The 17,578-nt window shown below is 45.1% G+C and overlaps 2 protein-coding genes across 2 annotated transcripts; both read right to left on the bottom strand.

The window, feature by feature from the left end:
* Positions 1-531: 531 nt before the first annotated feature.
* Positions 532-1,419, bottom strand: LOC149274454 (protein HEXIM1-like). Its single transcript, XM_089505484.1, has one exon. It carries the CDS (start codon positions 1,417-1,419, stop codon positions 532-534), a length of 888 nt encoding a protein of 295 aa, XP_089361610.1.
* A 120-nt stretch (positions 1,420-1,539) lies between these two features.
* Positions 1,540-10,846, bottom strand: LOC149274453 (acyl-CoA-binding domain-containing protein 4-like). Its single transcript, XM_089505483.1, has 9 exons — positions 10,765-10,846; positions 9,092-9,212; positions 8,307-8,391; positions 8,002-8,122; positions 7,539-7,699; positions 7,224-7,343; positions 6,185-6,308; positions 5,903-6,072; positions 1,540-1,596 (listed from the first exon to the last, which is right to left on the bottom strand). The coding sequence occupies exons 1-9, from the start codon at positions 10,844-10,846 to the stop codon at positions 1,540-1,542; spliced, it is 1,041 nt and encodes a 346-aa protein (XP_089361609.1).
* Between the last annotated feature and the right edge of the window lie 6,732 nt (positions 10,847-17,578).

Genomic DNA, 17,578 nt, shown 5'->3' with positions numbered 1-17,578 from the left:
GATCAAAAACTTTTCTTTCCAATTGAAAATATTTTATTTAAAAAAAAAAAAAAAAATATTACAGGACTGAAAAGGGGGAAAAAATGCATTAATTAAATCAGAAGGGAAAATCTAATGTATTTAAGAACATGGGAAATGAGTAACAAAATAAAAATACAAAACCACAATAAAACAAAAAAAAGTGTCTCTGGACCGCATGGTTTTGATAAGTCCCAATCTGCGTAGTCAGGGCTTTATACAAACTTTTTTTTTTTTTAACAGAATAAAGGTCGACCGCCGTTTGATGTTTGTAGTTGTCCATTATTTCAGTTGTTCTGGAACTTAAAAATGGAGATCTTTAAGGACGTGGATCTCTGCAATGGGTTGAAGGTGAATTTATCAGCACATCTGGCAACTTGTTCAGACAGTTTTGCGACCGACTGGATAATCCAAGGATACAACAAAGGGGGAAAAAAAGTCAACATTGAAAATTTTCATCCTTACACATAAACAAACGGTAGGTGCAATGGCAATAAGGTAGGCAGTTGAGGGTCAATGTTCGCTTGGGTTGGCTACAACCAACTCCTTCTCTCGAAGTAGCCTCTCATTCTCCTCCTTCAGTTTCTCCAACTCTTTCTCCAGTTCCCTGATCCTGGAGTCCTGCGGCCCACCAACCTGCGTGCCGACCATTCCCTGGAGTCGTAAACGATTGTTTTCCTCTTCCATCCGACTGAGGCACTTTTCCAGCTCTAAGTACTCGCGAATCAAGTCCTGCTTACTCATGTCCTGCAGGCTTTCTGCATGGTACCGCTCATAGGTCTCAGAGAAGTCCCTCTGTAAAAACTCAGTCCCATCGTTGCTGTCCATCCCATCACTGCCTGTCCCGTCTTCTTCTTCCTCCAAGTCTTCCTCTGTGCTGTCACCTTTTGTGGAAGAGTTGGCGTTGCAAAGAGGAAGAGCCCTACGTTGTGGGGGACAAAGGTCTGGCTCCTCTTGCACATGGTCCTCCATTAGGAACTGGGTGGTGTTGTACGGAGCCACAGGCTGCCCCTTGGCAAACATTTCTGCTCTCATTCTGGAGGCTCTTTGAGACTCCTTCTCCTCCAGTAGCTTCTTCTCCTCCCAGGTCAGCTTATTGTAAGGCTTCCACCGCCTCTTGTTTTTTGAAGGTCGTCTCCTGTGCCTTTTCTTGCCCAACTGCTTCCATTCATCTTCCTGTTTACATTTAACAAACTGCCCTGGCCTCTGGTAACCGACCACTTTGTTGTGGTCATCTTCCTCTGGGCAGGAGAGGGCCGAAGCATCCCTCTTCAGACACTCTTCTTTCTCCTCCTTTATTTTGTGCCCCCACCCATCACCATCTTTACAGGGCAACAAGGAGTCCCCACCTGTCAAACTTTTGCAAGGCACGGTTGTCTCCTGAACTCCAACTTCTGCCATGGCAACCCACTGCTCCCACCCGTGGGTGAAGCTGGCAAAGTTCCCCTCGCTCTCAGAAGTGTTCTCAATACCTCAGTCCTCTGACACTTAGGAGCCGATGGGAAGTAGAGTCAGTTCTCCTCAGGTGTTCCCTGCGCTCCAGCAGGCGCTTGAGATAATGGGCTCTTCAGAGCGTCCCTACGAGAAGCAGTAGAGTAAGCGCTGCACAGGAATGCAGTCGTCAGGCACTGCCACCAGCTGGCTGACGATACACATACAGGATACGCATCCGACTCGCGCCTCTAGCTCCTACTCCTCACACACAACCACACCAGCCAACCTCCAACTGCTGCTACACAGCTTGGGGGAGTGGACGCTTCTATTTATAAGCGATCCGGCCCCCACAACCACGCGCAGGCGTTTTCCCCAGCAAGCGTTGCATGCTGGCACTTGTAGTCCATGGATCCAATCGATGACGAAGAGTTTTATAATCTTTCACAACTACGCCCATAAAACTCTTGTACGCTTTCTCTTTGTTGGCCAATGAAAACCAGCGTAATTTAGCCTGCCTTTCCTGGTTTCCATTGGTTGAGGCAAGGAACGGTTGTTGCTACGCTTTTATAAGACGCGGATTGGCTGAGCGACCAGTAACGGACGGCAACAACAGCCAATCAGACTATGATGGTTTGCATCCGTGGGTTATACCATTTTTCCTCGTCGCGTGTGGAAATGTATATATTATCAATACTTTTTTAAATATGATTTAATGTATAAATATTTTTTTAAAATCTGAGTTGTTGATACAATAAACATTTCTTATTTAGTGAGTGCATAATACTATGAATGAATGCACCCCTCCATCAACCTAAAAAGGTACAGACTTAAAAAATAGTTCGTAGAGATAAAGCGTATAAACCATAAAGAACAATCTTTCACGAGTGCCTTATTACAATGTTGACTTAAATCAGGTTACTCCGCGTTGGCTGAGTTTATTCGGTTACCCTGGGCATGGTTTAAATATATCGAGCGCGGAAGAATTCTTCACTGTATTGGTTTAATTCAGCTTAGTGCTCGAAAGTCGTTATGCGTTTTTATGTAAACAGATACGAGATCTAGTTCCGTCTTAAAGGGGAAGTAGTGTGGTGGGCGAGACCAGGAAGTGGGTTTCCTGGCCTGCACATGGTCACTCTAAATTCTATGTCTTATGTCATTTGACTGATGTCACTCTATAGGCGTTCCTACAAAAAGCCATATTTATGGTGAAAGAAATGTGATGATATAAATTAAACTTAGAAGATCAGACCCATTCGGCCCGTCTGGTCTGCCACGTTTACCTCATGTCTCGTCTTACATTCAGGAGCCATGTGCCTATCCCATGCGTGTTAAAATTCCCTTACTGTTTTAGCTTCTACCACTTCTGCTGGGAGGCTATTCCACTTATCTACCACTCTGCCGTAGGGTTAAGACAGTTAAGCATGCGTTAGGTCACGTATTTTTATAGAAATCGGTAACGTTCCATGACTCTGTATTATTGAATATGTTGAGAGTTACATAAAATATAAGGATGAGGTCCTGTCGTTCTGTATTGTGTCCTGTTCCTGCCTGGACGGAATGTGGCAGTGATGGGGGGGGGCAGGTGTGACACGGTCACGTGCCTACACTTTACATCGTATGATGGCTGTCCCAAAGTACCTAGAAAACCACCACAAGCCTCCCAAATGATCTTATTAACCAATTAATGACAATGTACAGGCTCACAGCCCATTGTCCTTAAGGGGTTAAATAACATGGGTCATAGAGATAATCTACAATGCTTGAAAATGGCAAAGACCATGGGTCAGATGGAGAGGACCATATGAAGGACTCCAACAGGCCGTGAGATACTTGCCAGGAACAATAGATGACCAAGATAAACGGTAGAACCTCACGTATTACAAGCCGTTGGGCAGATACCGGGGTCAACAATATGATTTGAAATAATTAGGACGGGACAATAAACCAATCCATGAAGTCTTGTATGGGCCGTACCAACAAATAGTTGATATATCGTCACGTAAATGCTTGACCATTCTTTCTGGTCCCCGACCCATCAGCCTTTCCCATAGAGGAAGAACCTCTTTCTTATTTTCCGTGTTACATTTTTTGGTATTTCCGATGTTCTTTAAGACAGTCCAAAGATCTTGTGATACCTTTTGCGTGGCCTAACGTTTGTAGACGGCACTGTAGACTCACAAGAGCTCTCGAGATGTGTTAATAGACTTGACTCAATTGTTATATGGTTCATTCTTGAACTTTAATTCATTCTCATGAGTGCTTCTCTTCTTTGTTGTCTACATTCATCCAAGAGATGTGGAATGAAGGCATATCTGGCAGACGTAGGGAGAATCCCAGAACGGCTTGTGTCCCATTGGCTGTACCCAAATTATTCTTTACTGAAGCCACAAAGATTACTTGACCGGCCAATGTCTTGTTGGCTCTGTAGACATTTTCATACGTTTCCCTGTATTATGTTTTATTTTCTTTGCGGGGCCAGAGGTCTGCGGATGTAGCCTATATTTCTACGTGAACCAGCTATGTACCTCCAAAATGTACAAAATGTCCCGGTGCCCCATGTACCCCCGCATGGACTACGCCTGGGAGGTCAGACCCGTGTTTGCGTTTATTTTCTCGGTGTGTTTAAAGAAACTGAGAAGCAGCAGACGAAGGGGGATTATAAAATAATTTATTCACATGAGTTTGTATTTCATTAGAATTTTATACAAACGGTTGTGGAAATAGCAGTGGGCTCCACCAGTTGGTACCCATTAGCCCAAATATTGCACATTATACAGTCTTAAAAATTGGTTTACTAATTATATTCCTACATACAAACACATACAGCCCTCCGCACACGTGTTTCCATACTGACGCATGCGGATCAGACCCCTGTGCAGCACCCGGTGTACAGACTTCACCAGGAATAGGGGCGAAAGGGTTCTCCGAGAGATGACTACTGTCCATTTTTCCCCATTTCCTGCTGTAATTATGCTCTCTTAATTATTTAAATCCATTGTGATCCAGCATTGCGATGGCCGAAGACAGGGTTTATGGTTTAGCCCTGAAGAAGACGGACGTCATCTTTTCCTTCTATATAATTTATGCAGCAGCCAGTGCACGATAAAAGGCCAAATTAAGATGAGGAACAGAGTCCGAGAACGGGAGAGCAGAGAGCTCCAAGGTGCCTGGAAAGGAGTAAAGGGTCAGACTTACAGCCGTCTCTCGCACGGCAGCAACCGAGACATCGTTTCACACAATGTTACAATGTTGTGTATGGTTACACTTATTGAAATCAGCCTGATGTGTGTCGCTGATACAAGCCTTTGGATGTTTCCGTATGCACTTCTCGGTTTCATTTTCCGATATGGAGGCAAAAGGTGATCGTTGTTGACCTTATTTGCATGCGCCTACCCAGAATCCCCTGCGGTTGTGGCAGCACCATGGGATTTCTGGGGGAAAAAACAAGCCTTCTGGCTACCCCCTTAATTTTTAGTGGAAGGGTTTTCCCATCACCTTTACTCACCATAACTTTGGTGATTGGTATTTCTCATTTTCTCTGCGCTCTAATATCGGCTTAAAGGGACGGTATACTCACACGCACAGCCCCGCCAACACGCAAAGCATGTTCAAATACTTGGTAAATTCAGCTAATCTGATGTATGTTTGGAAGAGAATAACATACCGTTGCTTTCTTAGGTTGAACCGGACTCCTCTTCGGTTGCCGATCCTACGAGAGAAGGAAAGTCTTGTGTTTTTTTACAACCAGTGAGACGCAGCCATAGCTATAAATCATCTAAAAGTTAAAAGGCGCATTGTTCTTCCTCTGAGATCAATTCTTGTACCCAAATCCGAAGCCAACATCGCAAACAAAATGGAAATACCCTGTGGACTTGTGTGCATCGAGAGGGACCATAAACTCCTAAGCATTTCAGAAACTATCAAGGCATCGATGGGTGAATTTACTAACATCTTAAATACTCTCCTGTCTCATCACATTAATAATTCAGTAGAATGGGACAACTCTTTGTAAAAAAGCACCGCACGTTTTCCTTACTCACCTTTCTATATGTGTGTATATATATATATATAATCAAAATGAATTTCTCTAAAATCTGGAGGTACCGTACAATATTTTGGAATCTGGAGATTAAATCTGATGTTTTCTGCAAAACAGTTATTGTGTTAATGAAAGCCTACACTGCTTTTAACCCCTAAAGGACAGTGGGTTGCCCTTACATCCATTAAACACAAAGCATTGTGAGGCTGTCATGAAGGGGTTAAACCAGGAAGAGCTGATTCACTTTTATCCAAGAGGAAGTTTTTAAGAGCGAACAATCCATCGAATCCAGTGACACACTACCAAGGATGGATATCAAATACATCGTTATTTAAACATGTCGAGGTCATTTTGCAACAAGATCAAAACTCGATGACCTATTAAATGTAAAGGTTGTGAGGTCATAGTTACCTGCAGGAGTTTCTCCAGAACCTCAAGTCTTAGACAGACGCCCTGGATAGAAGTCTGTAGAGCCTCTACAGTGGCTGTGATTTGAGGGTTCAACTGATAAGGTGGCCGTCCCTTTGTGACCAGTGGTCCACTAGAGTTTTCAAGCCACTGTTCCCCATGTGAATTATGCCCTAAAATTTCAAAAGGGGGTAATTACCATTCTTCCTATAACAACAATTCTCGTACATGACTGCTGTGCTTACGATTCCGTAAGCCATGGCCTACACGGAGCCTGACATGTACCTATCTCTATGTCACTTGCAGAATTGGTTAGCGAGCCCTCCTTCTGCTGTCCGCCTCGATGCCTCGACACAGGGATATCGGAGGCTGCTTGAGGTTGTATCCCGGACTCGGCACCCTCGCAATCCTGCAAAAGGAACAAGTGTTCAGTTTTGTGTTTGCTTCCTCTACCTGAATACCAATGGATGCGTCGTCATGACATCATATATGTGGGTGAATATTGCGCGCGTAGCTGAAATGTCTGACATCACACTGATTCATGCCAAGCAATGAAACGCCCACATCTGTCCAAAGCCATGCATCATACAAGAGTAACAGACAAAGAAGGGCAAACAAAAACGGGAAGTGGGGATAATTGCTGATGACGCAAACACTAAGCTAAATGCTGAAGGTAAAGCGAGCCAGAAAATGACTGCGTTTCACATCATCCACGATGCCGGCCAGCTACAACCTTTCAGTAAGGCTCCACAGATACACAAGGAGGTTGAAGTAAGACTCACGTTCATGAAGTTCAACTTTTCCAAGATACAGTTAACTGCACTGATCCAGACGGAGGCAACGAAGAACCCTCTTAACCTAATGCCGTAGGTATATTTTATTTATATAGCGCCAGCAGGGGTATTTACGTTAAACATTACAATGTACAGACAGCGGCTATGGAATATTCACACATATTGTAATAGGAAGTACAAGAAATACACAGACAATAGGAGAAAAGGTCCTTGCCCATCAGAGCTTACAATCTAATCAAGGAATGGGGAGCTTTTAGGCGCGGTGAAGGGAAGTGCCAGGTTTATCCGGGCTCGATCAGTGCATTTGGATTAGTTTATATTCTACGTACGATGAACAGGTGATTATTTGTTATGCCCTTTGAAGCCGTGGAAAGGCAGAGCTTCAGAAGTAAAGGAGACAGGGAGAATTCTTTGAGTTTAGACGGAGCAGGAGAAGAACATGAAGGCCATGCTGTCAAGCATCATCTGTTCCTTTGAAGCGGAAGACTAACACCGTTAGGCTGAGCAGATTCCCCGGGAAGCACTCTAACCTTTTCGAGCTCCACGTCTTCCACGCTGTCACAGAAATCGTCATCATCAATGGGCCAGCTACGGACCTTATTCACGGACGGGGCTTGGCGAGAGGCCTCTCCTGCAACATATGTCAAAGCCTTCATATTAAGCAGAGAAGAAGGCAGAAACAGAAAAGCAGCGATTCCACTACGTCCTTCACTCCCCAACATATGTTACCAAACTATTATGGTTTTAGAGCTTCTCTAGCTTGCCAACGATGACGCGGATCATTGAGCAACATCATAACTTGAGTCAGGAACCCTACAAAGGCCACAACGTATGTACATGCCTACAGGGTCGCGTCTTTCCTCCCCAGCATGCACCGGTTGCGAGAACAGTTGAGTTTGGTCATATTGAGGGTCGGCTCTCGGAGAGGTTTCGGGAAGTACGGACGGAGGGTAGACAGCCTCCTCCTGAGACGGTACAGCGTCTTCATCATCGGAATTATCTTGCTCTACAAACAAAAGAGAAAGCATTTCTCGGTTTAAGAGCCGGTATCCATCCCTCTCACTTGTTTTTTTTTAAAGGCCTTAGGAATACTACTTAGAAAGCTGGGCTTCATTGACTTGTATGGTCGAATGCAGCACCAGCCAGAGTTTTCAGGAGGGTTCCTGACACCGAGGACAATAAAGCGCCACGAAGGGATGTGTGATGGTAGATGATACCGAATTGATTTTTAGAAGATCCCTGCTATTTCACGATAAGCGTACCCAATCCAGACCTCTAATGTGATTCCGAGCATGACGGCGCACCCACCAGGGGATTTCTTGAAGAAGGAATCGGGGGGACGTGGCATGTCAGGGATCACTTCATACAGGGGTCGAAAAGGCTCGAACATCTCAGGAGACGTGTCATCGAGGGGCACCGTGTTAATTATCTATAACAAAGCACAAAGCAATCATACAACATCTTTTGCACACTAGTTATTGAGTTTACATTCACTTAATAAACCAGTGCAGAAGGATAAGAATAGAGTCAATTTGCAAACAATCATCCAGTATACAGTAAGGAGTGGCTGGGGGTCTATTAGCGGTTTCAATATTTATCACCGGCTTACATACCTTTTGAGCCACCAGCTTCATCTCTTTGATGTAGGCGCACATGGCGTCCTCCTGACTCATTGCCCCCAGTTTGTTCCAGGCATCCCTGCAAAAACATGGACATCAAACCAACATGCATTATTATGGTACTTGGGGACTCCGGGGTGAATCTCTACTTCGCTGGGTCTCCGGGGCACCGCAAATGAAACTCTGGGTCGCGCCCTACTCCCCCTTAAAAAAAACGGGGCGCTTCCAGTGGGACCACCCGCCAATGCCGGTGGGATCTTTGTGATAACGTGTAATGGCCACACCTGGGAAGTCTCCGAGTGTGACTCCTTTGGGTCACTACAGGGAAACTCTGGGTCGGAGTGAACCCCCCCTCCAACAATGGCATGTGCCCCGCGACGTCAGGAGGACCACCCACTGACATCAGGAGGACTTCCTACCCGCAAGGGGGGCTCCAGGTAACCTAGGTATGTTAATGGCGTATCGAACGGCCATCCTTATGCCAAGGGCTGAAATTGTGGTTAGATTCTCTTTTTTCTGTAACCTGTTTTATGGGCACTTTAGGCATTCATCGAAAGCTCCGCCCACTTCCTGTTTTCTCCACCAGTTAACAATATGTTAAAGGGACATTCTGATGCTCCATAGAGCCAGGAGTGCCTATTATATTACTTAGTAAGCGCTTTCATATTCTCCATCATGCAGCTCCTCAGCGACCCTCATTCTGAGATCAATGGGAAGGCCTCGGGGGAATTCTCGCGCAAGCCCTGGCTGGTAGTGAGTATATTAAAAGAGGACAATACCACTTGTATCGGCCAATAGGATCCCAGAATCCAGGACGGGAGATGGCGCAGGGTCCTACCGTGGCCTGCTTGTAGTAGCTGTAGAAACGCAACATCTCTTCGTAAGATGGACTGTATGAGCCTGAGCAGACACAAAGCAGAGGACACACCGTGAGCTGCGACGGAAACGACTCGCGGGCTACTGGGCTCGTTAGCCTGAACACTCGCCCAACACAAGTAAGTCCTATGTATTTTATGCATGCCTCTCTTTGTGGACCACCACTTGTCCATAACTGTCTTCACGCTCGTGTCCAAAGCACCATCTGGAGATATCAGGTCAATCGTCTGAGCCACCGCTCTGGCCCGGGACAGGCAGACGGCTCCTGAACCTGAGACGAGGCCAACAACCGATCGAGGTCTGAGCCTTTAGATTAGGAGAAACCGGCAGACTAGACGGGGCCGAATAGGGCCGATCTGCCGTCAGATTCTACGTTACCGTGAAGGAAGTGCGTGTAAGGAGAAGGCTGACCTGATACGCCGCCTAGAGCTTCGCCGAGGAGCCACGGGGGAATCATAAAAAGGCCAGAAGATTATCGGCTCGGAGAAACATTGCCAGGTTTTTAGTGCTTTCCGCTCTATAAGTTAAAAGGTCAAAAGCAAGACTTTGGCTTGAAGAAGGTTCAGCGATAATATTTTCAACCGCTGCGGGATTTCATTTGCGTTCCGCGCAGATTTTGTCTCCTGTGAATTTTTGGTGATTGCAATTTATTATTATTATCTTTTATTTATACAGCGCCAACCCTTTACACGGCGCTTCTTACAATTCATATACACTGCTGTTCAAAAGTTTGGGGCCACTGAGCTGTTTTCATGGAAAACTTGGATCAGCAAACACAACGTGCCACTGGAACACAGGAGTGATGGGAGTGATAAAGGGCCATTGGAACACAGGAGTGATGGGAGTGATAAAGGGCCATTGGAACACAGGAGTGATGGGAGTGATAAAGGGCCATTGGAACACAGGAGTGATGGGAGTGATAAAGGGCCATTGGAACACAGGAGTGATGGGAGTGATAAAGGGCCTCTGTACGCCTATGAAGAGATTCCATTAAAAATCGTCCGTTTCCAGCTACAATAGTCATTTACAACATTAACCCCGTTTGTGCTGGATTTCTGATCCATTTCATGTTATTTGAATGGACCAAATATGTATTTCCTTTAAAAACAAGGAAATGTCTGAGTGACCCCAAACTTTTGAACAGTAGTGAATATTCAGGCTAGTTACTGACCTCTCAGTATGGCCTTGGATTGATCTGTATAGGAAATGCATGGCCCGGGCCGTGCTAATATTGGCAGGGCTGCTATGTAGGTATATGGGCGTAATCATCGTCCTTACACACTGGGCTCACGGGAACCGTACATTATACATACGTGATCAGATACGTGTGTGCTAATGCTGTCTATTCTGCGGCTCTGACTCCCACCTGCGGTGACCTTTCCAAAGCAGACCTTTGGCTATACCTGACCTCGGAATTCGACCTCCCTATGGACTGCTAGATAAGATCCACTGTCCATACAAACACGGGGAGGGGGGGTCTGTATACATCATGCAATGAAGGTCAGTTCCATTACATTTATGCATCGTGCATGCGCAGGCATGTGTCATATACTGTCTTCTATTTAAATGCACCTACCGCTTTTAGGCAAACTCTGGATGACGGATACGGCCGCATTAAACTGCCGCCGGGGTCCGCTGTCGTCCTGGTCCGTCCCCATATCTCCCGGGTGTCTCTCCGGGGGGCCGTGTGACAGATCTCTGCGCCGGACCCCACGCCTGCTGGCTTTACAGGATACAAGAGCTGTACGTTACCACCGGAGCGCTGAAATCGCAATGCCACAGATAACAAGTGAACTCTGATCTAACTTTGTTTACTTTTATTGCACTGGAATTAAGTAAAATAGCATAGAGGCAAAGTAACAACATAAGGGGGCGAAATAAGAAATGGGGAGGAAAAATCATATATACATTTTGTTTCAAATGCATGTTGAATCATATACATTCAGTATCAGAAAGTATAGATGTTATATCGATACATACGTACGAACATTCTATGCCATTAACCGGGGCAAAACGTGACAAATATCCAGATTCATGTCATGCTGTCCCAAACCACATAGGGACTTGTCTGCTTTATTCAGGACAGACGGCCTCTTAAAACGCGTGACTGTAGCATTCTGGGAAGGTCTGGCTTTTTCTTGTGTTTTCACACTGGGACAAACTTAACTAAGGGCAAATGTAATTAGGGTCTTTATTGATAATGCCTCCCCCCCCCAAGCCTTCCCTACTGTCTCCCGACTGTCTCCAAAGTCCTAATCTATGGGTTAATTGGCAGATCACATTCTCCGGTGGTCCGGCAGGTTGGGGGGGGGGTGCGCTCCTCTTCTTGCTGTGCACCGCCTCTTCATGTTGAGTGCCATAATATGACCAGGGGTATACTCTTACCTAGGGCACCAAATCCAGTGGCAGCCCCTTTGCCCCAATGTTAGGAGCAGATCACCTGGCTGGGCTACTGGGTTACGACCCCTACAGTACATCCTCTCCTGTGCCGCGTCTTTCTGGGGGTGCAGCACCGAGATATGATGTCCCGTCCTGGCGCTACCTTGCAAACATGTGGGAAGGAGACCCCAATGCTTCACGCAGACGTCTCTTGGCATAACCGGGAACTCTGAGGGTTTGCCCCAAAATCTCAGGGTTTATGTCTCAATCTCAAGGCGAAGGGGCAGATTCTCAGGGTCATATAGTCTGGAGCCCTTCCTATTGTATCCCGCTGCGACCATATATATATATATAAATATATATGACTCCCAATGGGTGCTTTCGCTACCAGGTTATTATGGTTGATATCCCTGCTTGAATGCAGGTGACTCATTTAAGTGCGTCTTTTAAATAATGACAAGTCAAGGTTTGCACAAGGACCGGGATTAGAGCCATTTCGTTAATACTTTTGGCGAGTCACTACATAGAATCTTCACAGTGAGCAATTAAAGGGTTAATATTTAAAGAGACCGAGTCAGCTGATTAAGAAAGTCCCAGGTATGCATTAGGAATCATATGTATATGCATGCGTGTGTATGTGCATATATACGGTATTACACGCTCATATACATTCTATGAATAAGAAGAACTTGGTATTTTGTGCGCATTTTTAAGTGCTTTTGGTGTTTTTTTGTTTATTCCCAGTCATACATAGGGTTAACTCTCGGTTTCCTCAGAAGGCGGATTAGGATACCTTATTTTTATGAAAGCGATGACATAGAGACCGCTCCGGAACCGGAACCCTGAGACCCAGAAACCGTTCTTCGCTACTTGCCTTCCGGCACAAGTGACAGATCGGGTCCGCCTTAGCTCTTTCCGAAACGCTATCCCTATAAAAGGCAAGGCCGGGGATAGAAGAAACGCAGAGGGCCGCACTGTGGGCGGGGTCAAATTACTATTGGCTGGTACTGTAATGACGAAATGGTTTATCACCTGACCCCCAGTGAGTTCTAAACAAGATAGTGAGCATGTGATAACCTGCATGGACGCGGCCATCTTGTTGGTTTCCAGGCACATCAAGTAAAATAAACGAAATAATTTATTTCAATCATTTGTTTTGTTTAAAGAGATGCAGGTTAACCCTCAGGTACCTAATGTTGGAACGCCCCCAAACTCTACCTTATTTTTTTGTATGGATCAGATGTATTATGGCCAGCTAGCTGCCTGGAGTGTTTAAATGGGGGGGGGGGGTGCCAGGCGATGGCGTATTCCTGCGAGGGAACACATTTGGAGTGGTGCCAGCCCCTAGGCTGCTTTAGTAACGACAGATCGCCCTATTGGCAAACCTATTGGTTTCACCTGGAGACTACGGGAGAAACGCTGGTTCTCCTTGTCGCGGGAACGGGGTCCTGACACGTTCATTTCCCCCTTAAATGGGGACATGTCCCATGGTGTCAGCGGGACCGTCCACTGACGTCAGAGGGTAGATAAATTGAAGATAAAACAGGACAAAGCAGAAAAAAAATGTTTATAAATGAGTGTAAACACACAATATTCGTGCATTAAATATGAATATGTATAAAATATTATACTACCTAAAACCGGTGGTGGCCGGTAGCGAGGGTGGCAAGTAGGTAAACTTGCCAAGACAAGTTCTCCAGATCTGACACCAACGTGCATGAACTAGAAACACTCGTTCATTAAATGTATATTTTATAACACCGACACTGGGTCCTGTATCTTCTCCTTGATAACGCTTCAGCTTTAATCACCTTGATAACGAGCTCCTTCACCACGAGAAGCTGCCCATTCATGAAAGAGCTTGAGGTTGGTGTAGGACACTCGGGATCCATATGACATTGTAGATAACCTGCCTGCCAACGACTTCCCTTAACAATGTATTTACAGCCTTCAGTTAATTAATTTGCCATTTTGTGTTGCTGACATGTAGCCATTAAACTTCCATATTTACAGACGGGTGCCCAGTGTTTGTAGGAAATGACTCTTGAAATAGGAACCATAATATTTTATTTAACTGAAGGCTGACACGTTCATGAGCAGGTGGGCTTTTATTTGGAGATCAACCATAGATTCTCTGATGGAAGGAGATGGAAAGAGATGGCCCAGATCTCCGAAGTCAGATAGGCTATCACCATGGACATCAGTGTCGGATTGTTCTGCGGAACATGAACACCCGGGGAGTTGAAGACAGCAGCACCTATGGTGGGTACTCCCAGAAACGTATTTACCTTGGGTGCTGCCTTAGGCGTGACCCAGGGCAGCACCTTCAGCCGACCAGTATTTCTAGGATAGTTCTTCCATCATTATTGAAAGTGTACTGCCAGGCCTGATGCTTCTTCTGGCACGAGACCTTTCCATGCTGAGGTCTTCTGCCCTTTCTGCATTTATAAGTCTATAAGTATTTCCTTCAGGTTTTGTACGTTGTATGCATTCTTCAAGAGAAGAGAGTTTCTCGCCTTTTTCTTCCATTATTCCCTCTTTCTTCATATGAAAACTGGACATCGCCTATGAAGTTTAGTGACCACCTGAGTCTGGCCATGGGTGTTTTTTTCCCCAACCAGTTTTAAAACATTTTCAACCTTTTACTGCCAACCATATATGAGATAAATGGCTTGCAAAGAGTACTCAAAAGGCCACCCACCACCCCTTTGTGGTGGAGCTTTGAGGTCCTTTGCTTTGTTGGATCAGCTTACCAGCATGCAGTAACCCTGGTGTCATCAAACTCTGCCTCTCAGCAGATCTAGCAGATCAGATCAATAAAATATACATGCATTGGAAGCCATGCATGCCATAGCGGCAGCTACTGAACTGCTGATTGTCATTGATTGCTTCAGATATCCTTTGTAGGTGAATTGTCATTTTTCAACCTAAATTAAATGTAAAATGTTACTATGTTTTTTTTTATTTTAACATAAACCAAAACCGATCCTTATGCATTTCATGCCCTCGATCCTAGGCACATCTATTAAGAGGGCTCGCATATACATTGCATCGTTAATTAATTACACCCATTAAGAACAATAACAATTACAGAACAGGAGAAATAACTGACTTGCAAAAATATTGATATAATTTTCAGCAACAGTATCATTTTATTATCTCACCCCTCCCCATCCATTTAGTTTGGGGGTTATTTTTAGTGTGAACACTAGGTGGCGCCACTCTCCTGTCTTTTAGGCAAACTGATCAAATCCAACAATTATTATTATTATTATTATTATTATTATTATTATCTTTTATTTCTATAAGGGGTCTGACAAGACAAGAATTGACAGACTAAGACAAACCGATACATTAGATGGAGAGAGCTCTGCTTGCAAGCTTACAATCCCCCCCCCATCTACCCTTCCTCTCCCTCCCTCCCTATTATCTTCCCTTACCCCCCCTTGTACTTACCTTTCAGCAGTCCTGCGGCGAGTCTCCCTGTTTGGAAATGAGGTAATCTTCCAGCACTCAGCATTACAACCCGGCACCGAGACCGAACAGGGAGACTCGCCGCAGAGGAGAGAGAGAGAGAGAGGGGCGAGCGGGTAAAAAAAAAATAAAATAAAAAAAGGGCTTGGGGCGGCAAAGTGCCGCCCCTTCAAAAGTGCCGCCTGGAGCGGTTGCCCCACTCGGCTCCATTGTCGGGCCGGCCCTGGTGTCCCCCCTTGCAAGTGAATAGAAGGGATTCTGCATCAAAACACAACATTTATGGGTTACAACTTTGTATACCCTCTAGAGCAGTGGTTCTCAACCTTCCTAATGCCGCGACCCTTTAATACAGTTCCTCATGTTGTGGTGACCCCCAACCATAAAATTGTGTAATGATATTTTGTGAAATATGTGTTTTCCGATGGTCTTAGGAGCCTTGTGAAAGGCAGAAGATTTTTGGAAGCCCATAGGGATTTTGGAAATGGTATATACCCTACCTATCTAGTGACTTGATCCATCTAGGTCTGTGACAAGGCTTGGGGGAATCACAGGTGCCTACAGGACATCTACTGAAACACTTGTGATCTTTAGATCTGAGATGCTGTTGGAGGGAGTGCGTAAAAAAAAAAGTTTTTTTTATTCTTCTACAGATCCCAGCTGTTGAATTAGTCAAGTTTTAGAAAGTTAACGTAGAGAGGGAAAATACGCTGTCCTTTTATAGGTATTCGCGGCATTCTGGCTGCATTTTATCTGACCTCTGGGTGCAGCAGGAATTGTATTTTCAGGTTATGACTTTCTGGGTTAAGCGGAGTAACCAAACCTGCCATCAAGAGACCGCGTTGTTACTGAATGAGTCCCAGGACCTCCCAGGCCAAAGCTTGATGTTCTTGTGCCAGAACCTACAAATGAACGACCCCGTTCATGTTTTATTTACTCTGCAAATAGTCAGAAGACTGGACGCTTTGTACCATGCAACGGCATCGAAGCGACAATATATTGGGACTTTGTGACAACAGTGGTAAAAAGGAGCGAGCTGATCACCAGGTAAAGGGCCGCCTGCCGAAATCTATCATCAATATACTCAAGCAATGGAATCAATCAAGCATTGTGAGTATACCATACCATACCTCCCAAGTGTCCCACATTTAGGAAGAACAATCCTTCTTTACTTACCTGATCTGCTGGAAATTAGTGTGTTAAGTGCCTAAATGACACACTAATGTCCAAGGCCAGACCAGCAATGGCCAGGTGGCCCAGGCATTTTAAGGTGGACGCTCTAGCACCCGATCTGTTGTTGGAGCCACAGATCAGGTGAGTATACGGTGATGTTGGTCAGCGGCACACATAGGCACCACTGCTGGGAAGCACTTTACTGTGCAGTAACGTGAAAATTACATGTATCCAATTAAATCACCATCTTGAATGGTGAAAACTGATGACTCCTTGTCAATGGGTTGCAAAGTGGTCACGTGGGATCTATACTTGAGGTCTGCTCCGCAAAACCACAGACCTCAATTGTTTCTACAGCTCAGTGGACCAGGTAGTGAGGCTCTGAGATGTACACAACCAGCCCAAAGATCACCACTCCCTACAAAAATGGGACAACTTGGCTTGGATTGTCCTGATTTTGGGCATATAAAACGGAACTGTTGTGGACCATTGGTCTATAGACCCCAAATGAGTGTAATAACATGCTTATCATAGTGTTAAATCGCTATTCATTAAGACACACCAACATGTGAAAATACATATCAGATGACTTAATGTGCTATGGTTTTGTAACACAAACATAGGTCTTTAATTATTCAAGAGTCCAGAGACCAACGAATGGAATGTTCCTGTGATATGTGAAGGGTATATGCTCCCTCATTACTGTTTGTTCTTTCATCTATGTGTTGATACAGATTCCCTCCCCCGGTATTAATGCCACTGCTTACAAATAATAGCATCCCCATCCGAACGGCCTGGTCAGCACATTCCCAACAGTCTGTCTGTTAAACCCCCTTAGACTTCAAAACCAAAACCCCCTGCCAGAAGTCAGAAAGCTCCAGTCCCAGACAAGGATGAACGGGGTTTTAAGAAGTGGCTCCTTGTGGAGGAGAGGGGAAAAGCATACCAGGTTGGTGGAAGAGAGAAGTAGATATAGACCTGAGATTTATGTGCCTGACAGTTGATGGTGGGTGCCAAGAAATGAACTTACACAAAGCCTCCTAAGAGCTTCACCAACTGAAATGTATCTCATTCTGGACAGGGAGATCCACTTAGTGGTGTAGGAGTTATTCTCGGTGAGTTACGGTGAAATGCATTAATAACTATGTAGGTCTCACCCTGGAGAGCTTCTCCTCCAAGAAGGACAGTGTTGGACCTTCATAAGACACAGTTGATGGAGCGAGGTGGTCATGAGAAATGTAGTGTAGAACAGCTTGAGTTCCAGAGCTTCCACGGTTTCCAGAGAGTAAGCCTTACCTTAATTGGTAGTTTAATTGAATTGTGTAATGGGATCAGCTGACAATATTTTTGGAGTTAAATGCATAAAC

This window comes from Sceloporus occidentalis, unplaced genomic scaffold, assembly GCF_023333645.1.
Source record: "Sceloporus occidentalis isolate IW3139 unplaced genomic scaffold, rSceOcc1.0.p SCAF_330, whole genome shotgun sequence".
NCBI classification, from domain to species: Eukaryota; Metazoa; Chordata; class Lepidosauria; order Squamata; family Phrynosomatidae; genus Sceloporus; species Sceloporus occidentalis.
Note: the sequence above shows the minus strand (reverse complement) of the source record. Positions and strands in the feature narration are given on the sequence as shown.